At 37.0% G+C, this 27,411-nt stretch overlaps 1 protein-coding gene across 4 annotated transcripts in view; it reads left to right on the plus strand.

The window, feature by feature from the left end:
- The window catches only part of CNTN5 (contactin 5), a 706,531-nt gene that overhangs the window by 487,529 nt on the left and 191,591 nt on the right, over window positions 1-27,411 (plus strand). For all 4 annotated transcript variants that reach the window (XM_065043870.1, XM_065043985.1, XM_065043938.1 and 1 more), the window contains one exon: window positions 21,396-21,491. In XM_065043870.1, the coding sequence (XP_064899942.1) occupies window positions 21,396-21,491 (96 nt within the window). The remainder of the gene's footprint in view (window positions 1-21,395; window positions 21,492-27,411) is intronic.

A 27,411-nucleotide genomic window follows, 5' to 3' on the forward strand; every position in this document is an offset into this window, starting at 1 on the left:
TTGATATGACAGAGTATCTAAATGACAAGCTGTCTCTTCAAGTTCACAGAATTTGGCTGAATGTGCACTTAAAGGGTAAAAGACGTAAAGTATCCCCAAGAAATATCAGCTTTAGTTTTAAAATAGTGGTTTACATGTGCCCTGAAAAAATGAAAGACAGGCTTATAAACTTATATGATGCAAGAGGAAGGAAACAGCTACAAACTGGGACTTGTGTCATCTGGTTGTGTGGCATTGTTGTACTTGGAAGGTCAAAAAGCTCTGGCTCCATCAGCCAGAAATCCTTGTAGGAGGACAAAAGATGAAAGCAGCTCCATCACTCCACCGATGGATCTGGCACAAATGCTCTGTCTACCAGTAGAGACACTGAAGGACACTCAGGCACAAATGAAAAGTAGTCAGATTCCTCCTGAACTTCCACTTCTAAACCTTGATGTCTGTCATCTAGAAAGAGCACATTATCATAAGATCACAAGATTCAGGTCTATCTCCCCCTTTACATGCCATCCTTCACTTATGAAAGAGCAGATTAATGCCACAGACAAAGTTTGGGGGGTAGGAGAACAGACAGGATTTGGGAGACAGGAGAACAAGCACAGGAACTAAATAAATTGCAGTTATATATTGTATTTGTTATTTCACAAGTTACTTATGTTAAGAATTGCAAAAACATTGCAAATATCCTCCTTTGGATACCGTTTCTGTGATGCAACCAGTAGAAATAGGCATACCTTGTGTAAAAATCACATTATACAGAAAGTGTGGGCAAGTTTCTTTACTGTAAGATACAGTGTGGAGAAAATAGAAATTATTTCAGTCCACAGTAGTTAAGTTACATTTCAAATTTGCATATGAATGTTAACCATATGGTTGTGAGCTGCACCTACCGAGGATGTCCTGCTCTTCGTTCTGGAGAGAAGAGGAAAGTCCTACATTGTTCTGCCAGTTTTTGCCACTGTTAAATGTTCTTGAAACCTTTCTCAGTTCTGAAGACCTACTAAGCTTGACCTGCCCAACTAAGCAATTCAAGACCATATATGGGCTAGAATTCATTTGTAGAAAATGTACATTTTTAAGACTTTTGTGAAAGCTTGCTGAAACAAGCTGTCACATGAAAATATTTGTATTTCAGAACCAAATGAGAAAGAACCTAGTTTGAGAATCGGTCTTAATAACAACCCCTGAAAGGTTGTTTGGCTCTGTCCTTTCTGAATGACAAGCCTTCGTTAGAGAATCACAGAATAGTTGGTGTTGAAAGGAACCTCTGGAGATCATCTAGTCCAACCCACTTACTAAAGCAGGTTCACCAGAGCAGATCACACAGGAATGTGTCCAGGTGGGTTTTGAATGTCTCTAGAGAAGGAGACTCCACAACCTCTCTGGGCAGCCTGTTCCAGGGTTCTGCCACCCTCAAAGTAAAGAAGTTTCTCCTCATATTCAGATGGAACCTCATATCACAGAATCACAGAATGTCAGGGATTGGAAGGGACCTCGAAAGATCATCCAGTCCAATCCCGCTGCTGGAGCAGGAACACCTAGATGAGGTTACACAGGAAGGCATCCAGGCAGGTCTTGAATGCCTCCAGAGTAGGAGACTCCACAACCTCCCTGGGCAGCCTGTTCCAGTGTTCCATCACCCTCACTGAGAAGAAGTTTCTTCTCAAATTTAAGTGGAACCTTTGATGTTCCAGTTTGTACCCATTACCCCTTGTCCTGTCATTGGTTGTCATCAAGAAGAGCCTGGCTCCATCCTCGTGACACTCACCCTTTATATCTGTAAACATGAATGAGGTCACCCCTTAGTCTCTTTTTCTCCAAGCTAAAGAGACCCAGCTCCCTCAGCCTTTCCTCATAAGGGAGATGCTCCACTCCCTTAATCATCTTCGTTGCCCTACGCTGGACTGTATGTTCCAGTTTGTGCTGGTTTCCCCTCATCCTGTGGTTCAGCACCACTGAAAGGAGTCTGGTCCCATCCTCTTGACAACCACCCTTGAGATATTTATAAGAATAAATAAGATCCCCTCTCAGGCTTCTCATTCTGTAGTAAAGATGTGTGCCAACCCCTTACACACTCTAAGTGTACCAAAGCTTTTCTCAGAATGCTTGCAAAAACTGTACACATTTTCTCATGACTGACATAACTGACTAGCATAGACTTTCAGTGGAAAATAACCTTGGAATACATTCTCAAACACATACATATGTATACCCTTGAACACATAATTCTTTTGCTTTTTCTTGTTTTCACATGAAGATAAAAAGCAAGGATGTGGGAAGATCTGTGTGACTTTTCATACCTGAGATACATTAAGGTGGATACTTAGGATGAACCTAGCTGAGCAATGGACACTTGCCTTAAACCAAAATCTATTTAAATACTTCCTCCCCCCAACCCACTCCAAAGATTATATGAAGTTAATGACTCTGGAAATTACATTTCACATTATATAACAAAAAGGCAGGGCAACAGCTATTTTACCAAACAACTATTGAGCAGTCCGCTGGAGGCAAACAATTTGCATCCTTTCATAACTGATGTATTGGAGATGCCTTCTCTACAGGCACTGTGCCATCAGCATCTATGCCAGCTCTACTGAAAGGCAGTGTTTATAAGATGGAATAAGACTGACCAGTCATTGTCTTTGCCTACAAAATGTTTCAGGAAAGTTTCATAAGTCTTCTGGAGAATTTTGCTGCATGAAGACAAAATGACACTTAAGAAAATCTCTAGAGGAAGTAAGTCTTACATTTTGTTTATTTTCCCAGTGATCCGCATGACCAAGAACACAACTGCTAACTAGAAAACAGTGGACCTAAATCAAGGCTGGTATAAAAAGAAGTGATGTCAAACTAATGAACAGCAACTATATTGGCATAAATCAATGTAGTTTTATTTTCACTTAATGCCCTGTTCATGCACTCAACCGTCCTTATGTTGTATTAAGATTAACCATTTTCAAGCCAAACTTTTTGAAAGAACTGGTTTCTATTTTCTGATGAGAGGTCACTGTATTACATTATCTTCAATTGTCATGTTATTTTACATTGTATCTACTTCTTTTGCCATTGGCCTCTTGAATCTGCAGTTGCCAGTGTTTTTCTGTAATAGTTATTTCCAAACTTTAGAGCACTAATCTGTGTCATCTCTCAGAGGCTCCTATAGACCATCTTGCATCTTCAGCCTCAAGTGTTTGATTCAAATCCTTGTAAAAGCAATAGGCTTCTTTGACCAGCTACATCTTCTCATGACTCACTGAGGATTCCAGGACTGTTGGTCAGAAATTGCTGTTTTACTGCTTTACTTGCCAAATGTACAAGTATTTGTTCAACTGTTTGGATTTTCTTTATCATATTGATTATATCATGGTCTCACTCACCTAATATTTTAAAGGAGGACACGTGTAGATGGAGGAACAAAACCATTTCTTTCTAACAGACCAGCAATAAGACTGTGTTCAAAAGACCAGAGATTTAATACTATCTAATGAGACACTGGGAACTTAAACAATGCTGCAGTGCATCCTCATGTGTTAAATAATTAGAAAGCTGGTTTAAGTGAAGTGATGAAAAACAAATTAGATCCTTTCACATGCAATAGTTTTCTTATTATTTATTTATGATAGGTATGTTATCAACAGCTGCTATTTGTGTAGTTTGACTACAGACACTAAAGTAGATGAGTGTATTTACATTGTCTATGGTAGGCTGGGACATGTCCAAAAAGTTACTGATAGAATTGCAATTCAATAGAGCATGACTATGAGAAGTTATTTTGAGAGGTTAGGACTTACTTGTTTCTTCCATCGCTCTCACTATTTGTATATTAAAAATTAGTGTTATGAGAAAAAAATATTGATCTTCCCTCCACTTTTAATTAAGAAGCTTTTATAGCTTTGGTACATATAACCCATCATATGCATCAATTTCCTTTTTGGCTCTGACTTAAGACAATTAAACAGCACTCATATAACTTGGAAGTATTTGAATAATGGTAGCATTTAAAAGGAAGGATTGAACATGCAGAAATATTCAAGCTGCATTTGTGAAACTGAAGAGCAGGTCTACATGACAGCAATCGCTTTTCGTGTTATCTATTTAAAATCAATACGTATTCAAAGGTATTGTTTCTCTGATATTACAGGTGTTTCTAGAAAGGCAAATAGTTTCCTATACTCTTTACAAAGTCAATGCAGTAAAGCAGACACATAACAAAGGCACTTCCATTTCTTCCTTGTTATTCTGGAAGCCTTTTGCTTCCCCTGAAATTATAAGCAATAAATATGAAATGCTAGCTGTTTTTACGCTTGCTGGATTGTCTGCTTGTCATCTGCAGCTGGACATTTAATGCAGCATTATGGTGGTGGCACTTCTGTTACCCTCTTTTCTCAAATAAGTTGCTTCCCAAGGTGCAGAAGATTAGATTGTCTAAGTATCACACAGGCTCAGAAGAGTAAGCTGGAAGTTTTCCTGCATATGTACATTAATCACCAAAACAGTAGGCAAAAGGAGTAAAGTTAATTTAAAAGCCAGTGTAAAATCCTTTAATACATATAGCTTTTAGGCTTTCGATACTGTAGAACAATAGGTGTGAAATTTGTATATCCAAATTGTTTTAAATTTAAAGCTATCATTTTTTCTCCTTCAGGAACAGTATCTTACAATACAATCAGTGTCACAATAGGAAAGTCTGTGAGGCTAAATGCTGAATTTGCCTTTATTTGGAATTTTTTGGTAAAAGTATTACATTCATACTCTAGTCTCCTGTGTACCTTTTAAAAAATTAGTTTGTTTGCTTGTGTACTGATAAGAGTAAAAAGCTGTTGCTTCACCTTTTACTAACAAAGGACCAACACAGATATGGGATTTTATAGTTGCTTTTTATTACTTTTCTTACATGTATGAGAGGAAACCTTTGCCATTTTCTACTCAGTTTTATCAAGGCATTGTAAACAAAATAATAATATGGAGAAAACAATCTGAAGATCAAGGAAATAGCAAAGTGCCTCTAAATGCACTTCATTCATTCTCCTTAAATGTCAGATATCTACACTATAGGCATCTGCAACTGATCTAATTGTTTAGATTCCCTGCTTAATCTATTGCACTACCGGAATGCGATTCATTCATGTCAAGTTGACATCTAAAATGGATCAAATGAATCAAGCCTCTGAAGTGTCAATTTCTTTCCATTGTCTTTAGAAGACGATTAGGATGGCTGACTCAGATGTAGCTATCAGGCAACTGAACTCACACTGAGAATAAAATTTAGCACACATAAATATTGCTTTTCTGGTGACTTGTTAGAAGGAAAGAACTCATCTATATTCCAAGCAAAAAAAGTACCAAATAATAGAAATAAGAAATTAAAATGTTGTTTTATTACACTGAAAATCATTTGCATAAAAATAAATTTTTAAAAAGGCTTTCTCAGCATTAACATTATACTATTATCTTGAAGTATAATCACACATGAATCTCCTGAATAACTAGTCACCATTATTCAGTCACATTACAATTCATTTTAGGTTTACTTACATTTCATTTATATTTGGTAGGCCATAAGCATTTATGATAAGACTTTATCTGAATAAGTACATGTAAATGTTCTAACATGGTGTGTTTACTTGCAGTAAGCTTAATCACAGTTGATTTTAACCTACTATCCATGTTATTGTTAACCGGAAACCAAATATTTAGTAGGAATTGACTTGAATAAAATGAATGTATGCTACCACTGCAGTTTTCTTGTCAATAATTTGCAGTTACACTGATAAAAATCCTATTTCACTTCCTTAGAGTGTGAAACATGTAAAATTGCTTATAATGATTTAAAACAAATAGTTTATGTTACATTACATTGATATCATGGATACAATTCTCCTCATGTCTTTAGGTATCATGTCCTTAAACATCCGTCCTTCAAAGGAGATTTCTTCAATCATTATTAAAGTGATAAGATGCAGTAATCTTCTATCATTTTCCTATTCTTTCCCACACATAACTGAAAAGGATTCACTATTTTTATTTCTTTATCATTTCTAAGAGTATCTCTTGGTTCACTATTATTTTTTGTGTAAACAATTTATGCATGAAATCTATGTGAAAAATCATATTCTAATGTATACAAATGTTCATGCACATATTTGAGTATACCCACTGAGTTCAAGGGGGCCATTTCTCAGAGTGAACATAAACACCCGACATTTATTTGTAGGATCAGGTAGACTCACCAGGAGATTGATTCATAAGCTCAGATATTTTCTTTTAAGACAATGAAATAATGGAAAAGTCTTTTTCCTTTTCTCGCCTTTGACTTCATCAGAATATTTTTTTGTAGGCTTAGGCATTTATCACTGTGAGATGTTTTCTGTAATGCAAATTAGTCTCATAACTTTTCACTAAAGCCTTTCAGATTTGTCAAACTCTTTTTACAAGTATGGCATCAGAACAACATATCATACTTATGTGACAAAGAAATTTTCAAAGAACCTGATTTTCACATAGGAAAATCTCAGTCCTTTTTGGTAAAAAAAACCCTCTAACTCCCAGTGGAGGTGGGGAAAACAAACCACTTTTATAATATATAATGTTAACCATCTGGAACCCAACAGGTGTGAATAAGATATTCCTCCTGAAATATTGCAGGCTCACATATGCAGATTTTCGTCTATTATTTTTTATTAGTAAGGTTCTTCAGCTGTGTTAGGTCCTTTGTAAGTTAATACTCTACACTCAGGAACAATTCTTTCAGCACCTCTGAGGTTACTGATCTGTTTGTTCTAAGCCATTTGGTGATCATCTGGCAATATTGCTGCAGAAGACGTTGTTCTGTAAGTACTTAATCTGTGCTGCTCTTGGGTTTTAATTATTTTCTCTTTGATATTTATTAATATCTAAATAATTCTTAACATCATTTGATAACATTAAAATCTGACCAAACACTTTCATAATCTTCATTTCACAGTCTCTAAATATTTGGTCCACTTCAGAATAAAATCCAGCCATTATTTTCAACACATTGTTACTTTTGTTTTTCTGAAGAGAATTTTCAGTTCCTTCATACAGTGTATTCACTACAGAAGTCTGGATTGTGTCCTTTCTGGTAAAAACATATTATATATTTAGTCTGATTTACCAAATGCACGCCATATGTTTGAAATGGCTGGACTTCTTTTTAACCCACCATGTCCTCTTTTATGTCTCATTCTCTATAAATAACTGCTGCGACTACTTTATGGTACCTTCCTAAAAGGCCAGTCCCTAACAGGTCTGATTCATCTAATAGAGGTTTTTTAATACCATGAAGAAATCATGTATTCAGGGCTCAAAACTACAGTCCAATTTATTTTTTTTTAACCTCTTAGTGGTTGATTTTACCCACAGTACTCAACAACTGTATCACAGATCCCAGTGATTTCTTGTGGCAAAGTATTGTCTAAACATAGGCCTGTGATTATGGTCAGTTATGGCTTTAAGGCTTACAAGTACTGTGCAATTCATTAGTAGTATGCAGTAATGTAGATGGAAGTATGGTTCTTTGTTTAGACACCCAGATGCATCCTGTGAGCAGGTTCAGTTGACTTAAATGGAAATATCTACCTTTCAGGATTTTTGTTGTCTTTTTTTTAAGGATTGCATGCTGCTATGGTTAGGTATGGCTTCAGGCTTAGATAGTATGGTCTAACATTTGATTGATATGGTCAGCGGTCCATATGAGAAGAAAAGCTGTACTGCTGTTCTTCCCTGCTGCATTAGCAATATTACCCAATTACCCATAACTGACAAACCAACAACTTTCTCAGCTTTGATTGTACTTAGTTTCAGCATAAGAAGTCTGTACCACTGTTACAGCTGGGACAGATTTGGTGGTAATTTGCTTTGCCCTAGGAAGGTCAGTTAAAAAGAGAAGCAATTATTAGATTGCTTAAAGAAATCAATCCATATTGTGGAGCATCTAACTGACTTCATTCAGGAAACATTTTACTTTTATTTCTATTGATCAATGAGCAATAATATGTAATTGTGACAAATGATAAAGGAGCTTAAATGATCGGATGAGCTGCTGAGGGATTGCTGCCTAATGTACATTCCTAAAACAAAGACTGTGATTACTACTTTGTGCAACCTTGTTACAAGGCAACCTGCATAGTACTAATGCTGTATCTGTGTTTTACAGTTTGTCATATAGATATCTTTGATAGGATATCATTTTGATAAGAAGTATAATAACCTTGGGAAGGAGAGGAGAGGAGAGGAGAGGAGAGGAGAGGAGAGGAGAGGAGAGGAGAGGAGAGGAGAGGAGAGGAGAGGAGAGGAGAGGAGAGGAGAGGAGAGGAGAGGAGAGGAGAGGAGAGGAGAGGAGAGGAGAGGAGAGGAGAGGAGAGGAGAGGAGAGGAGAGGAGAGGAGAGGAGAGGAGAGGAGAGGAGAGGAGAGGAGAGGAGAGGAGAGGAGAGGAGAGGAGAGGAGAGGGGAGATATTGCATGCTAAACAAGCTCTCTGGCATTAGCATGTGACAGAATTGGAAAATAAGGAAAATAAGTGGCATAGAATAACACTAGAATACAATAAGTAAATGCCATTTAGAGAGCATATGAAACAACTTCAGCTAAGATCTCAAGAAATTATGAAACCTTCTATGAAGGTTTAACTTCACTAATATGACAAATAAATAAATGGTGTGCCGTTCATTGGCCACATATTAGATTGTTAAATGAATGGTCAAACCACCTTCACAGGGCTTTTAATTAATGTGTTCTATTTTACAGATTGAAAATGTTAAAAGTAGATAGACACTAATGTATAGTACCTCAACTGATTGATGAAAATCTCTTTATCTTCAACAACTCTTACTTGTTCTACTACGTTCTCATATCCTAAACTGTGATTTGCAGTGGCTTCTATCACCTTGATATTAAGCAGAATAACATACTGCAATAGAAACTGCCTTATGAAAAACATTACCTGGGATCATATGTAACAACCAGCTGTTACCTAGGAAACACTCTGTAAGGCCTTCATTTCCAGTTGAGCTATTCAGCTAAAACCAAGGTCTTCAAGATTTACTCCTTGTTTGTGCCCAAGCACTTAGTTATCTTGTCACAATTGACTTGTAGGTCATATTGGGCACCACAGCTCTTAGAGAAGAGCAAATAAATAATTTCTGGGAGATTATGACCTTCTTTTCTTTATGACAGACCAGAAGTGAAGTATGGAGCAATTTATACACATTAGCTTAGTGAGAAGTCAGCACTGTGAAATGACTTGTCTATAGTGGGGTCAGAATTGAGTATGTCATACCTCATCAAAGTGGTGACTTCAAGCCTCCAGCTGTTACTGGAATCTGGACAGTCATGCCATTCTCCAACCTTTAGATCTGAACACAAGTTATCAGATATTATATTTGTCCTAGTTCACACATATAATTTGAAATTCTGAAACAAAACCTCAATTTACACAAAATATAATTTAGTCATTAAAAAAGAACAACAACTAAAACATTATCAGTGTTCCTGCTCTGGCAGGGGGATTGGACTAGATGATCTTCTGAGGTCCCTTCCTAATCCCTAACATTCTGTGATTCTATGATTCTGTGATCTCTATGTTGTTATGTTCAGAAGAAGGACCCTGGTGTGGCAGGATTTCATTTTCTTTTCTGCAGAGTCTTTGTCAGGACCACCTTTGCTGGAATTATGCAACAAAATAAAAATATCCATGAAGTTGAAAAGGTCTTTGCCTAAATTTGTAAATGTAGGTCCCCTTTGTAGTCACTAAACAGAAATAATCAATTATTGGGTAGGATTAATGTCTTCTTACATTAGAGACCTAAACTAGGTCAGATGAAACAAGTTACGGAAATACAGTGCTTTTCTGTCAGTGTAGTATAAAAGAAGCAAGATAACCTCCAATGCAGAATCTGTGGAAGTTGTAAAGATTTTAATGTAGGTGAGCTCAACACCATCTCTTCTGAACATGAGAAAGCTTACTTCCTCTGCACCTTTCCCTAATGAGAATAATTTAATTTAACTGTTTTATACCCTTTCTTCTGATAAATTCTACCTTTGGCAAAGCCAGATTTGGAACTTAAGATGTAGAAGAAAGGATCCATGAGGCTAAAGGTTTGCAACTTTGCCTTGTACATACAGAAGTGAAGCTATTATGTCATCATTGGGACCAGAACCCATGAACTAAAAGTACGAAATGTATTTAAGCAATGTTTTACTTTCTAGTACAAATTAGTTCAATGAAGTACAGAGTGGTCTGAAGAGTCTTTTTTCTCTGTATTGCTAACATTGCCACAGATCAGCCTCCTATGAACCACAACAACTATATTTTAACTTTCTGATAAACTATAGGGAAGAGATTAGTTACTGTCAATTCTATATAATTTAATATGATAAAAAACTGTACTGTAGGAGCCATTCCAATTTTTAATAATGCAAAATTCTTACTGACTTTGCTATCTTTATTCACTAATTAAAGGACAGAAAAGTCACACCTAGTTGAAGAAAGTTAGAACAAACAAAATGTTGTTTGCAATAAATCCTTTGATGTTTGGAATTAATTTAACTGAAAAAAGTTACTAAAAGAGCAAATAAAATTTAAAAAAAAAAAAAAGGGAAGAAGTACTCATAAGCACAAAGGAAAAAAGTGAGAAAGTAGAATTATCAATATCATGTATTCAGAATTTATACAAGTTAGTATAATTCTCAGTGCCAGTGCTAGGAAAGTGTATTAAAAAGGATGCAAATAGAAATGTGTGTTTGTCAAGAAGTAGATATTATGTAAAACAGTGTGTTTACAAAAAAAATACATTGCATACATTACTCAAGTGGATATCAGTTTGTTCAGAAGCTCCGGAAATAGTACCATTTGTTGACCCACTTTATCTTGGTGATTACATGTTGGCAACTGTATATTAAAAATCTTTCATTTATTGTTTAAATATGGTTGTTTATTTGTTTGATTTTAACTGTTTCTCCTAGATGATAGATCATGAATGGAATGAAAGGACGAAAAAGTCTTAATTATAATATGCCACTTGGTTCTGTGTTTTGCCTTGTATTGCAGTATGCAGATATGAAAGAAGAGAAGCATGCTGAAATAATTCTTGTGAGAATAGACGCAACCTGACAGGCATAGAAATATTGTAGTTAATTAATCATAACCATCAACAACTGTAACTGAAAACATCCCAGATATAATGCAATTAGCATGGCAAGCTGAATCATATAGCAGCTCAATAATTTTAAACATAATCTTGTTATTTTATTCTGCATGTAAATATTCTTCTAATTCACTTTGATCCAGTACTTCAGGATTTATGAGTACAGAAATCCCACTGAAGTTCAGGGAGATTTTGGTATCTACAAATTCCCTTTCTTCTTCAAGGCTCTGGGAAAAATTAAGTTTTACTGATGATATTTCTTAATGCTATTGAAACTAGGTGTAACAAAATAAAAAATTATTCAAAGCTCCCAATATACATAAGACTCCTGGCGTTCCATGAATGGTTAGATTGTATCCAAAAAGTCAAGAGAAAAACTGGAAGAAGCATATGAATTCATACTTTTTATAAAATCTATGTAGGATCACAGGTAGTGAATATTTTAATTGAAAAGCAGTATTCCTTTTTAACAACTATGGCATAGTCAATAGAAGCAATTTCTATTTTTTGCCTTCTATAAAAAGTTCTGATTTTAATTAATTTAATTAATTAATTATAAATATTAATGTATTCTGTGAAGGAAATTTAAAAAGAAAATTATTATACTATATTTCATAGAAGAATCAATAAATAATTTTAGGAGATAGTTCTATATAATTCTTCAGAACAGTTAATTATTACAATAATTGATTTTATTATGGTATCATGTATCAGTCACATGTATGGATTCATGACTTCCCTGTGATAGGAAATGTAGAAAGTACAAAAACATGTTCTCTACTTATAAGGTAAAACAGCTAGACATAGACAGCTAGATGAAACTGGACAACAAACAGGAAAAAAATACTGACTTCAGTAGAGCAGGTATTTTTAAATTGCTATAAAATATAAAATGATAGATATAAAAATATGTCATTAATGACAGAAGGAACAATATTCCTTTAGTTACCTACTTCTCTGCAATTCCTAGTGAAAATTTAGTTCAAGGCTAATGAATCAATAGTGTATACATTATAGCTCATGCTGACAGCATGGTAAAACGAAAATTATTTTCTTTTTACAAGAGCATGCTCAAGGACTACCATTGTTCAAAGATGTCTTAATGATTTTTTTTTTTTTCTTCTGAGAAAAAAACTGCACAATAGTATCTTAGAAAGATTCTGGAAGATGTTGATCAAATATAAGAAAATATATTGTGTCTTCCTTTCTTCATCTTTTCCTTTTTTAGACAGGAGTCTTCAAGTTTCTCTTGTGCTCCTTTTCATCTTTGTTGGCATTCCCTGAAAATATCTGTATAACCACCCCCTTTCATTAAAACTCTTCAATGGGTCTGCAGATGTTCTGACACAGCCTGGCTGGTGTAAAGGCTTAAAATGCATCATTGCTTCTCTGTACTCTCTTTCTGTTGTGTCTCATTATATCCTTGCATAGTAACTTCTCTCAGAAAAAAAAAAATGACCTTTTACAGGTCATGTCAGACTGATGATCCATGAAGGATTCAAAAGCTTTCTGCTAAGAAATAATAACAGCAGCAATGATAATAACCATGATACATTCTAAAGTACTTGAATCTTGCCCTTACTTTTTCACCTAAAAGTCATATGGTAATGTGATTTTTAAAAGTTCAAGATGTATGCTTTTCCCATTAACCATGATGAGATGATGTTTCTGTCATGGCAGAAATCATTTTGTCTAAGCTCCCTTTCATACCTGTTCTAGTTAATGTCTTCAGTATTGAAAGTTACTCTTTGGTTCAATTAATGACTTTAATACTGCAGCTCCACCTATTTCATAGAATCATGGAATATCCTGAGTTGGAAGGCACCCATCCACAAGGATCATTGAGTCCAGCTCCTGTCCATGCATATGACAACCCAACAGTTCACACCATGTGTCTGAGGGCATTGTCCAGTCTCTTCTTGAACACTGTCAGGCTTGGGTGCTCCAGCACCTTCTGGGTAAAGAACCTTTTCCTAATGTCTAACCTAAACCTCCTCTGGCACATCTTCCTGTTGTTCCCTTGGGTCCTGTCACTGGTCACAAGAGAGATAAGGTCAGTGCCTGCCCCTCCTTCTCCCCTTGTGAGGAAGCTGTAGACTGCAATGAGGTCTCCCCTCAGAGTCCTCTTCTCCTGGCTGAGGAAACCAAGTGACTTTAGCCACTCTACATACCACTTCCTGTTCAAACCCTTCACCAACTTTATAGCCCTTTTCCGGACTCTCCCCAGCAGCTTTATATCTTTTTTATCCTGTGGCACCCAGACCTGCACACAGTGCTCCAGGTGAGGCCGCACCAGTGCAGAGCAGAGTGGGACAATCACCGCCCTGCACGGCTGGCAATGCTGTGCTGGATGCACCCAGGACACAGGTGGCCCTCTTGGCTGCCAGGGACAGTGTTGGCTCATGTTCATCTTGCCGACAACCAGCACCCCCAGACACCTCTCCGCAGAGCCGCTTTCCAGCCTCTCATCCCCTAATCTGTATGTACAGACAGGGTTGCCGTGTCCCAAGTGCAAAATCCGGCACTTGCCCTTGTTAAACTTCATGTGTTTAGTGATTGCCCAGTTCTCCAGTTTTCCAGATCCCCCTGCAGGGCCTCTCTGCCCTTGAGAGTGTCAACAGGTCCTCCCAATTTTACATCATTGGTCAACTTAATTAGTATTCCATCAAGTCCTGTGTCCAAGTCATTTCTGAAGACATTGAAGAGTACTGGCCCTAAGATGGATCCTTGCGGAACTCCACTAGTGACTTGTTGCCAGCCCGACATAACCCCATTTACTAGAACCCTTTGAGCCCAGCCTGTCAGCCAATCACTCACACACTGCACTGTGTGTTTATCCAGCTGTGTGCTGGCCATCTTTGTCCAGGAGGATACTGTGGGAGACAGTATCAAAGACTTTACTGAAACCCAAAAAGATTACATCAACAGACTTCCCTTGGTCAATGAGGTGGGTTTCTCCTCCTGAACCTGTGCTGTCTGGGACCAATGACTGTATTGTCATTCAGATGTTTTTCAATAACTCCCAGAACAATCTTCTCCATAATTTTTCCAGACACAGAAGTGAGGCTGAGAGGCCTTTAGTTGCCAGGGTCATCCCTGTTGCCCTTCTTGTAGATTTGGACATTTGCCAGCTTCCAGTCAACTGGGACCTCTCCAGATTCCCAGGAGAATGGAAAAATCATGGAGAAAGTTCTGGCTATGACATCAGCCAGTCTTTAAGTACTCTTGGATGAATCTCATCAGGCCCTGTCAACTTAGAGGGATGTATCTGGAGCAGCAAATCCCACATAAGTTCCAGATTGATTGGGAGTTTATCATTCTCACAGCCATGGTTCTGTAGCCCAGGGCTCTGGGGGCCCCAGAGCCCATTTTCAGTCTTGAAGACCAAGGTGAAGAAAGCATTAAACATGCGGGCTCTGTCTATGTCCCTGTTTATGAGGTGACCATGATCATCAAGTAATGGGCCAATGTTATTTCTGGTCTGCCTTTTGCCTTAAACATATTTTAAAAAGCCTTTTTTATTGTACCTCAAAGTACTGTCCAGCTTCAACCCTAGTTGAGCTTTGACTGCACAAATTTCCTCCCTACAGTGGCGAGCAGCACCTCTGTAGTCCTCCCATGATGCCTGACCTTACTTCCACTGACCATATACTTTCTTTTTTCACTGTAGTTCAAGAAAATCCCTGTTCAGCCAAGCTGGCCTTTTTGCCTTGCCTACTTGACTTTCTCCATGTTGGAATTGCCTGGTCCTGTGCTTTTACGAGCTGGTACTTAAAAAGCAACTAGCACTGATCACCCCAGCACCTTTAAAAGCCTTTTCTCAGGGAAACCTGAAGTCTGCTCTCCTCATATTCAGTGTTGAGGTTTTGCTGGCAGTTTTCCTTCTGTTAGCATAGATTTTAAACCTGACTGCTTCATGGTTACCATGGCCAAGGCAGCCATCAATCGCCGCTTCACCCATGAGATCCTCTTTTAGTGAGGAGCAGATCTAGGAATGAACCTTTCCTGATCCATTCCCTTAGTAACTGTACCAAGGAGTTATCATCCAGATGGTTTAGGAATCTTCTGGACCTGTTTGTACCACCTGTATGATATTCCCAGTTGACATCTGACAAGGTACAGATGACCTAGAGGCTTTGCTTAGCTCCTTAAATAACTCATCAGTGTCGTCATCCTGGCTGGGTGGCCTCTAGTAGACTCCCAAGATGTCATCCACTTTATTTGTCTGTTCCTTAATCCTTACCCAGAGGCTCTCCATTTTGCCATTGCCAACTGTGAGCTCCATGCATTCCAGCCCCTCCACTACATACAATGCCATTCCGCCTCCTCTCCTACCCTGCCTATCCCTTCTGAATAGCCTGTAGCCATCACGGTACATCAGTCACAGGACTTTTCCCACTAGGTTTCACTAATGCCAATTACATCATATCCCTGGGACTGGGCCAAGACTTCTAGTTCATTTTGTCTTTTCCCCGTGCTGTGTGCGTTAGTGTAGAAGTATTTCAAGTGTGGTTGATTGTGCCCTTCACTTTGTGGTGCAGTCTGAGGAATCTCGCTATCACGCAGCTCCTTGAGCTTTGGCATGCCATCCCATTGCTCGTCACTGACTAGCCTGGTATTGTCCCCTTCATCCTAATTTAATATGGTATTCCTTGAAAATAGGTGTATGACAATACAAACTGATCTATTAATTTCTTTGGACATCTTTATACCCTGTAGATGTTGCATTTAATTAATCAAATTTAGAAGTTACCTATACAATCTCACATCACTTCTTTTTAATATCTACTTTTCATTCTTCTATAGCCTGTGTTTGTGGGCTATTAAACACAACTTTTATGTTTCCAATTGTTTAGAACATACAGCTAAACCATGTTTTTGTTTTAGGTTATAATGGAATTTGGAAAAACATGTTTTTAATTGAATTCTTTTATCTGTAAATCTTACCTTTTTTAAAGAGCAACAATTCCAGCTCAAGGTCTATTTCTTAGTCTTATCTTTCAAACATAGGAAGGGAAGGCTACGCTCTCTATAGTGACAATGCAATGAATAAGTTTGTCCTTGGCCTGACAGAAGTGTTTTACCTTGTGTAGAGCTATTTTTACCTTATTGTAAAGAATATTGCCTGCTTTAAACTTATCTTTAGATACCTTCAGTATTCATCTTTAAACATGTTAATACATATCATACAGCGTCCATTTTAAACTCCATAATAAATTTGCACGTAAAATAGTTTAAACTTACAGAATTGGGCTAGCAGAAGACAATGTTCTGCACTGATCTAATTTCTACTTTTAAAGTTAATTGACTGGTTCAAGTCACTGATAATGAACTACAGAGCCTTGCAGAGCTTCTATTCTAGGTTTCCAAGCAATAACTGCCTAAAATAAAAACAAAATCTGATTTCCATTTTTAATTTGATCCTAATTTCATAACAGTTATCAGTGGACCATTGTCTGGGTCACAAAAACCTTCCCCTTCACTGTTGCTGTCATCAGCTGCAGCCAACAGAGAATGAATGATCCCTTCTATGCTCACCTAAAAGGCAAACTACAGTGAAGGCAAATTGGGAAGCTAATAACTGGTGAAAACTGCTCTAACCTTTGTACAAGCCCTTCCTTCAATGGCAGAATATTTTCCCCTTTATTTAGTTGTTTGTTTTCTTGCTAGTCCTGCAAAGGTTTTGTGTTGCTTTGTCTGTCTTGAGATTTTTCTCATTTACTTTCCATTATTCCTTTCACCTTCTGCAAAAGCATTCATTTTCTGTTGGGTTTTATTTAAGCTGATACTCTTGTGGTGATGAGTTTCATTCTTCCACAATGCACATCACTACACACAACTTTGTGCTTGGAGAAACCCATACTTCAGCTTTTTTCAGCAGAGTGGGGATGTTCACTGAAGGGACAGCCATACTACCTGGCAGCTGCTTTGGATCAGAGATCTGAATGCTTTTCCAAGTTTGTAACTCCTGTCAAAGATCAAGTACTGCAATGAGCTAGTTGTATCTGAAGCATAATTAGCACATCAAGACAGTATTGCACCAAACCCATTGGATTTAGTGTCTTGCATCTTCAGTAGCTTTGGAATTTCTCTACTTGTTTACCTTTCATAGTAGAAACTACTCCTGTATCACAGGTTATTCTCTAGTAACACTGCATAACATTTTTTGAATTGAATATTTTTTCAGCAATAAAGACAATTACGCTACTCCTGCCATGCACGCTCCATCTCAAGTGTTCTTTGGTAATATTATGTTTGTATTAGAAATGACGACTGACACTTCACTATACATTTTCAAAGTAGTCAAGGTTGTGCCTCATGAAAGAATATGGAACTCATGTAGCTAATAGAGTAGGAACAGCTTCGAAAATAATACAATAGGTGTTATCATCTTTGCTGCTAACAGTGAGATAAGGGTAAATAAATCTAATCTTTCAGAGCACAAGATGAACACCTATGGAGCACAGAAATGCATTTTCTTATCAACCAGCCATATACATTATCATAATAGGAAAGACAAACTAATTCCATGTTAGGCTGTCCAACATGTCACACATGATGTGGGTTTATACTACAGAAAGAATACTGAAAAGATGGCTGTCATTGCTGTGTGAGAGGTTACGGTCCCCACCTCTGTCCACCCTTTCTTTTATTGCACATTTTTTTAGAGTTTTTAAATTAAAATGATAGGATTTGAATATTTTTCTAGTAGCTGTCTTTCTTCTTTTTTCAATATGGTTGGATATGAAATGGCTGGGATTTTCAGGAAATGTACTGAATTTTACTTTCATTTGATTCTTCCATATTGGTCTTAAGACTTTAACATGGGGGAACTGCAAGCATGATTCTTCACCTTTCCTTCCTTTTAAGCTTTCTTACATTTATTTGTTTTACAGCTAAATCCCTGCTTTTCTACCTGTTAATCTTCTTTTTTCACTGTATGCTAACAAGAAATCCAATTCAGAACAGCCAAAAGGAGCTGAAATTCAAAGCTTTTTTTTACCTTCCTTCTTTAGTTTGAAATTAATTGGTTTGAACAAATAGAAACTTGAGTTACACAATGTACTTTTATTTTTAACTAAAAAATAAGATCCTTCTTTTTCATTTAGAGAAAAAAAAAAAGGCAAGAAATATTTGCCTATCACAACGCACACACAAAACAATAAATTGGAAAAAAGTCCTGCGGTTGCTGTAGTTAGTACGAAAATAGCATTTATTCACCTGAGGAAAAAATAGCAAAACCTCCAAAACTTTTGATTTTATCTATAGAAGTCACAATTTATATGTCTCAAATTTCCCTTATTTCATGTTGACTGGCTTCCAGGTTGTGCATCACAGATAGTAAAAATTTAATCTCAGGAATGGAAACACATAACCCTAGGTGACACAGGATTCTACATTACAATTAAATATTTCATCTTCCAGGAAAGATATGTAAATTAGAATTTTTTTAAGAAAATTAAAAATATTTCCCAAAAGTAAAGATTTTTTTTTTAAAGTAAATCAATATTTCAAATTGAGTTTGGAATTTAAATCGAAAGACTGAACTTCTTATCTTTAAAAAAAAAAATAAAAAAGTTTCTGAAAATTCTAATTATTTATTTTCCATTTTACAAGAAGTTGCAGAAATAATCTGTAAAAACAAATCTCAGAGACATTTTTTTAGAAGTAGAAAAGTTGCTTCCTTGTTCGGTTCTCTATATAAATTGCAGAGAACCTCTCCTCACACTGTTATGAATTTTTACTATTGAGCTCACAATATTTTCATTTACTCAGCCAATTGGATTCCCTGATCCAAATGTTTTCTAAAATAAAAAAAAAAAAAAAATTGTGTCTATAGCAGACTTGCAGTGTGGTTTTCAGGTAGTCAGTGATATTAAAGCTCTTTTTCTTTTGTCTGCACCACAGGTTGCTTTTTTCCTCCAAATCCTGGTTAAGGAAGCACTAATATGATAATATTTTTTTCCAACACACAGAGAAGTAGTCTATGTATTTCTCACAGAGCAGCTATTCTGGTTCCAGAACACATTCTCAAAACATGTTGAAGCCATGACACATAGTTCATGTTCTGTCCATTGTTTAAATTCATTGAGGTTTGTTCATGTATACATTGTGGAGCTTTGAAGGCATTTGAGGAATAAATCAAACTGTATGTTTTAGGACACCCATACACAGAAGATTCAGCATTTCTTGAGAAGGAAGGTTACAAGAACAATTTTACGGAAATTCAGTGTCATTCTTCCCTGAAAAGTTGACCTTGAAAAAATGTCCTTAAGGATACACTATTTTTACAGGGACTCAGCAATAAAGCACTAAAAAAGATTATTGTATTCCTAAAGTGTGCATTAAAATGAAAGCTAAGCATTGGCTTCTTTGCAGACTGCAGACAATATTGGTTGATATATTAGCTTCCTGTTAGAATAATACAGGAATTAACACAAACGTACATAAACTTGTAGATCCGAAGTCACATGCAAGTGAAATCCAAACATTCTTAACTAAGAAAACTTTTCATTGCAAGCTGTTCTCCCATCCAAAAGAATTGATTATGCAGCGATATAGCAGCCTGTTACTTTCTAGATGTAAAATAATAATAATTACCTTGCTGCAGAATATACTATCAGGTAACATTCATTAGGTAACATTTTTAAGTGAAATTACACCAGATTGTATTATAATCCATAGTGGTCTTATTTTAAAATGCAACATAATATTTCATTAACTATTTCCTAGCAAATGTTTATATAATTTGCGAATACTGACCTATTATTTGTTTGAATTCTACAGAAGCCCATCCACCTGCTCTCTATTCAGATATGAAATCTACTGTTGAAATGAGGAAGTTGATTCATTTTGGCCAAAGACAGTGCAAATTTAGATACATTTAAATTTCAGGCTTCTGCCTATGCCCAAGACATCTTTTAGAAATGTTAAAAAAGCATTTGGAAAGATTACAAGTCTCTTTCAACCTAAAATGTGCACTTAAACCCATTATGAAATTCATCAAAGATCAAGTCATATTACTTTCAAAAATCATTGAACTTCAGTTTCATGCAAGATGTGAAGTTTCAGCATCCGACAGAGAACTGTCAGCTGAGTACAGCTGAGAAAGTAATAATTCTACTCAATCTATTCAAACTGTTCGGTGCTGTCTGGCTCATACCAGCACCTCGGTACACAGAAATTAACAGGTACAAGTGGAGGTCATTGAATGACAATGAGAGATGTTCCCACTGGCCCCATCTAGTCATATTGTGGATCCTCATTTAGTGCCTGCTGAAGCTTCAGTGTACTTTTCAAAGATATCTTTGGGAACCCTCATTGCAGCTCACTTCACTTTGATCCACATCAGAGAGAAATGTCTCTGAAAAAACCCTGAGTGAACAGAGATTTTAGATGGCGTTGCTGGCACTGAGGAATAGATGGAGGCGCCGGTCTGACGTCAGAACTGAGCTGCCACATCTGTTCTGCTGCAGATATGCATGCTAGAGCATACCTATCCACCTCAAATGTGAATCCAGATCCAGTGTTCCGTGTGGTAAATGGAGTAATCAGAGGCTTTAAATAAACACAATGAAATGTTCATAGCAGCACCCTACAGCCTCATTCAAAAGTTCTTGTACAGAAAATGAAATGTTCCTTATTCACCTGCTGGAAAGTTTTAAGGGGAACATTTTGGAGGGAAACTATGCTTATCCACAACTGAATTCTGTTTATAACACTGAAGAAATCAGAAGGAAAGTATTTAAAAAGAATAACTAACTTATAAATCAGATTTGGTTTTAGAACCAATAAAGCTGATTTTCCCTTTTGCTCATCACAAAGTGTCGTGCACTGTCCAGGTGATGGTGGCAACATCATCGGTCTGGATGTTAGCCAGGGTGTTCTCTCCACTTCTATTTCTTTTTTTTTCTCACTTCCACGGATGAAAAAAAACTAACAGGATATGATAAAAGGAAATAAAAGCATTGATAAATGTTTTTGTAAACTGTATTTATATTGTCAGTTTTGATACTGTATCCAAATACACTAAAAAGATAATAAAGTGCTAATGCAACATGGAATACTTCGTAATGGAAATGGATTTATTTTTAAAGGCCCTCCTCTTATAGATTAAGATATGAAAAAAGGGAACTGTCAGCTTTATAAGAGGAAATAAAACGTAAGTCACAGCAGCCACCAAGTTTAAAATCTTTGGTATGTAATTATAATGCTCTGTTCTTTTGATAGATCTGGGGAATTTTAGCGGTCGGACAAGAAGTGCTGTCTCTGTACGTGAAGGTCAAGGAGTTGTTCTGATGTGCTCTCCTCCACTTCACTCACCAGGTACAGTAGGCTGCAGCTTGTTTGAACACTGGTCCTTTACGCTTATTATTGGATGCATCGTATTTAAGATATAACATGTATTTGATTGCAGAACTTAAAAAATGAAATATCCACCTCTCTGCTGACAGTGTTTAAAGTATGAAAGGAATAGTTAAAGCTCATATACTGCAGATAACACTGAATAGCAACAGAATTTCTGTTCCAAGATTGCCTTATTTCCCTGTATTAAACTTGAATATGAAAACAATAGTCTCTGTGCCCCCAGTGGTGAATATGCTGCCTTGAGGTCACAGATAGAGTTTAGAAGCCTTCAGAAATATTGTTCCAAATGTCAGTGTCAAGATACAGTTGTTGAATACAAATTGTCTTTTGTTTTCAGTAGTACGGCCATGATTCTGGTTGCTTCCTCTTGCTGTATAGCTTAGTTTCAAGTACAACTGCATTACTAAGAGAAGTCAGAAATATCGTAAATCCTATTAAATACCTGTGAATTCCCAAATGAAAGTGTAGATATTCTAGAGAGCTTACATTTTTGCTTTTCAAATTGGCACTCCGGCAATGTCTTCAGATAGCAAAGTACGTCTTTATATTTGCATGCCGTATAGCACCTGGAGACAACATGGTAGACAGAATATCTTGTTTTTCATTAGATCCAGTTATATCCCATCATTTTCCTCTTCAGGAAATTAGATTTATACTGAGAGGACTCTTTCTTTGTCGAAATCTGAGCCCTGGAAAAAGTAACATTTCAAGGCAAAGAGATAGAGAAAATAAATTCTCTTCCGAGTTTTCATTAAAGAAATATGTTCAGTTTTTATTTATTCTGGAATTATTGTTATTACTGTATTACAATTATCAATGTAATTAATGCTTATTATCTTCTGGCCATCAGTATGCTTTTCTCTCTTCTGTGTACATTCCTTTTTTATTGTTGCTTTTACAATCTATTTCCAAGGTTGATGCTGTCATCTCTATGTGATAGAAATGAATGCATGATGTTAAGGCTCGGTGATGATAAGTGAACTGGGAGGGAAAAGAAGTAGGGAGAAAAGGCGAGACATGGTTTCAACACCACAGCTGAATATGATTTCCACAAACAAACTGAGTGTAAAGATAGATGGGCATCAATAGTGAAGTAGTCATACACCTAAAAACAGTCATTCCACAAAATGAACCTTATATGTCATCAAACTGTTTATAATTTTTTGTCCAAAATGATAATAGAACCATAGAATTACTTAATCGTTTAGGCTGGAAAAGACCCGTAAGATTGTGTCCAACCACTACCCAGCACTGCCTAGTCCACCACTAAACCATGTCCCTAAATGCCTCATTGATACATCTTTTAAACACCTCCAGGGATGGTCACTCAACCACTTCCCTAAGCAGCCTGCTCCAATGCCTGACCACCCTTTCTGTGAAGAAACTTTTCCTAATATCCAAACTAAACCTTTCCTGGTGCAACATGAGGCCATTTCATCTCATCCTATCACTTGTTACTTGAGAGAAGAGACCAACAACCACCTCACTAAAACCTCCTTTCAGATAGTTGTAGACAGCAATAAGGTCTCCCCTCAGCCTCCTTTTCTCCAGGCTAAACAGCCCCAGATCCGTCAACCACTCCTTGTAAGTCTTATGCTCCATACCCCTCACAAACTTCGCTGCCCTCCTCTGAACTCGCTCCAGCACCTCAGTGTCTTTCTTGTGATGAGGAGCCCAAAACCGAACACAGGATTTCAGGTGGGGCCTCACCAGCGCCAAGTACAAGAGGAAGATCACTTCCCTTATCTTACTGGCCACACTATTTCTGATGCAAGCCAGGATGCTGCTGGTCTTTTTGGCCACCTGGGCACACTGCTGGCTCATATTCAGCTGTTAACCAGCACCCTCAGGTCCTTTTCCTCTAGGCAGCTTTCGAGCCACTCTTCCCCAAGCCTGTAGTGTTGCATGGGGTTCTTGTGAACCAAGTTCTGGACCCGGCACTTGGCCTTGTTGAACTTGATATGATTGGCCTCAGCCCATCAATCCAGCTGGTTCAGATCCCTCTGTAGAGCCTTCCTACCCTCAAGCAGATCAAAATTTTTGCACCCAGCTTGGTGTCATCTGCAAACTTACTGAGGGTGCATTCAATGCCCTCATCCAGATCATTGATAAAGACATTAAACCAAACTGGACACAGTACGGCGTCTTGGGGAACACCACTTGTGACCAGCCACCAACTGGATTTGACTCCATTCACCACAGCTCTTTGGGCCCAACCATCCAGCCAGTATTTTTACCCAGCAAAGAGTATGCCCATACAAGACACAAGCAGCCAGTTTCTCCAGGAGAATGTTGTGGGAAACAGTGTCAAAGGCTTTCCTAAAGTCCACAGCCTTTCCCTCATCCACTAAGTGGGTTCGTTGTCATAGAAGCAAATCAGGTTAGTAAAGCAGCACTAACTAATCAAAACCTCTCTTTTTTTTTTTTTTTTTTTTTTTTTTTCCCAAGATCCAGCCAAAGCTCTCGATTATGCTTTTGGACTTATAATTAGAAAGATTCCAATGCAATGTTCTACCATAACACACTCATTGCCTTTGATGGTGAAAAACTGGTATCTTTTGTTTTCATCAGTGGGCCAGCAAAAGCCCTGCTGTGGAAATTACTGTGCTCACAGACAGTGCTCAGTTGGTTTAGTTTATATTGTTTGAGCACTGGCATTCTATGCCAGCAGAAAAATTACTTCTAGGAAAATATTTTGATCCCTTGTTGGCATAATTTTGTCACCCTAGATATGCCAAGAAAGGTTCTGCAGTGTAGAGGAGTAATCACTGAAATCTGAAAAAATTGTGTTGCTATGCAGATGTAAACACAACCTCATGTAGGAGGGAATGGGATTTGGCCTCCCTTTCTTTCTTCACCATGTAATGAAGAATCACATACAATCCCCCTCCAGCTCCTTACTTGCAAAATACTGTGGGGCTGCAAGTCCTTGTATTGCAATGGGACGGAATGTGATATTAGTATAGTGGCTGGAGTCTCCTGGGAAAGGGGAGAGCTACTTTCATGTGCCCTCCAAAAAATTCCACACCTGGTGATGTTTCAACAGTAAATCACTCCACAAAGCTTGGACACTAAGGTACAAGACATTAATGAAAGATGACTGACAGATCAGAGTCAGTTTGCAAAAAATAATTTTGAACAAAAGCAGAACTTTAAGGGGAGTGTGAATTCAGGCCTGAAGTTAAGCAATGAATATGAAACTTCTCTTTAAGTTACAAAAATCTTTTGCAGAAAAACTTCAAGAATTTGTGTGCAGGAACATCTAAAATACTTTTTTTTTTTTTTAAGCACTTAGTTTCTGGATACTCCATCTTAGTTTCTGTGTCTGATTTGCAAAGATGGTGTTGTCTTCTAAATAGTCCTAAGAAATTTTTACCCTTATAATCACTTGGGAGATGAACTTTCAAGTGAGTACTGAGCTATTGTAGTGGATATATCTCAGCTAAAGACTATTTAAAGCATGTGTGAAATGTGTGAACTTCTGAGATTAATAGGATCATGGTTTATGGGGCCGTTTTTGATGACAGAGAATTTTTTGTGGATGAACACCGCAAACTTCACTATATTGATTTATTCACATCGATCAGCACCTTTAGAAATAATTTTCACTTACTTATCCCGGGAGATAAATCCATGATACAATATCAAACCTAATAATTCTCCACAACCTTGTAAGTAATTTGTCCTTCAATAGAATCACATTTCTCAATCTCTGAAGTCAATACGTACTTAGAAAATTGCCTAAGAATTTCAGGATTGAGCCCTTTTAGAAAATGACAAAATCATCATGGGAAAAGAAAGATGACTTAATGAAAGAACATGATATTAAAGAGATATTGGTTTATTAACATGTTTTCAAATAGAAGATAAAGTAAATACTTTTGATTGAATAATACCGACATTCCATTCTTACAGAACACAATTCTAGAAAAATCTGAATGTCTTTAGAAAGCACCACTGACTGAAAAAATACTACCCTAATTTACTTGAGAAGAATTTAATCAGAAAACAAGTTTCATATGTATACAGACTTGATTTCTGTTTATTAATCCTGTGAAATATTATCAAGAAGCAATGCAGTAAACAAACAAGCACAAATTTATGATATATAGAGAGATTAATCATATAGGCTTTCATTAGATTGTTGTCCAAATATTTGACAAAGTAAGTAAGGGGGGGGTGAAAGCACCAGAATTATAGTCAGAATATTTGCAGTGCAGATTCAAATAAAAGAATAATTTCTTGGTTTTAATAAATGGGTTTGTTAAGTTATTGTTGTCTTTGCTGAGAAGCAGCTAAGCACCAAACTAAGGGAGTTTTTTGGGAAAGACACTGTCTCTGTTTTCAGAATAGTGAATAAAACATTCAACCAAAAGAATTTTGTGCAGATTCCTTATGACAAACAGCCACCAGCAGATTCTCACCTCCTGGTTTTCCTGGACCATCACTCCAAAAAAATGCTGCCTGTGACTTTACTGGGAGTTCTGTAGCATTTTAATGTGTCTGCTACAGAAGCTTTTCCACTAATACTTTTTGTTGCAGTGCCTGAAGTTGTCCCTTGTAAAATACATTAATCATGGAAAACCTGATCATAAACATTATCCTTTTTTTTATTTCCATAAAGATAACATTTGATTCTTTGCCACCCTCCATTAGGTTTTTCTCCTAAATGGGTTTCAATACAGTTAACTCTTAGGTAAGTCTGCTAAATTAGAGGTTCATTAATTGCCAACAGTTTAAATAACAAGCTTTGTTTGATGTCTCCGTTTTAAAAGGTCTCTGCTACTCTTTTTCCATAAACAGGATTATGGCATTTCATTGTGGTATTCTAAAGGATGTAAATATAGAGTTTTATTGAGTCATTTAATCATCTTAATTACAAGGTTTACCATAGCAAGATTAAAAATGAATGGAAGATTTCATCCAGATTTACATGTTTCCCTCAGAATTAATACTTTCAGCTGAGCTTTTTAAGGCTTTTATTCAAAACTTTCAGTATGAGCTTAATAGAGGACGACGATTCCCATTGTTAGAATGAGAACAGCGCTGATGCGCGCAGGGGAAGGCAGATGCGTGCTCCCTTCTGTCTCAAAGGGACGCTGATGTCTGGAGGGAGCACTGAGGCTTAATATTTCCACAGTATGTAACATCTGTAGAGATGTTAAACTACTTTTAAAAAAAAAATCATTTTCTAAAGGACAAAGCTGATCTTACCTAGTTTAGAAACTGTATTACGAGCTGTCTCTTTTACTCCTCCCCTTTAGTGTTGTAAAACTGTAGTTTTCATGAGAAATGCTTCAGTAAAGATGATAAATGCCAGTGCTCTGGGGATCACAATCCTTCCCATGCATCTTCTGGATGTCTGCATGCCATGTTGCTAAACTGGGAAGCTGCTAAAACTAAACTTTCTACTAAGGCCCAACATGTTTTGTCCCCTTCTATTTCCTACACAGCTGTCCTAGTCCTCATATTCACTGGATAAAGTCACATCAAATAATGTTTTTTTAAGTTGTTTTGTGCTCCTATTTGTGTGTACTTTGAACATACACAGAAAACTACCTTGGAAGTAAACACAAACCGGTCACTTCTGACTGCTCAGGGTCTGCAAAGGAAATCAGAAAGCTGAATTTGTGCTAAAACTGCAGCTTTGGATTGCAGCTCCACTACAAGTAAGAAACCAAGTCCAACTGAAGTGCTGCAGCTCTCTAGTTCCGAACTCCCCTGGTTAGGCCCATACTGCACAAATTATACATAGAAATAATGAAGCAGGCTCTAAATGACCTCATTCAGGTACAGAATAGAAAGAAGTAGACTTCTCCAAGCAAATTAGTTATGATAACAAGATTGTTGTATTTGGGCTGAACTGCTCTCAGTGTTC

Source organism: Columba livia, chromosome 1 (assembly GCF_036013475.1).
Source record: "Columba livia isolate bColLiv1 breed racing homer chromosome 1, bColLiv1.pat.W.v2, whole genome shotgun sequence".
Lineage (NCBI taxonomy): Eukaryota > Metazoa > Chordata > Aves > Columbiformes > Columbidae > Columba > Columba livia.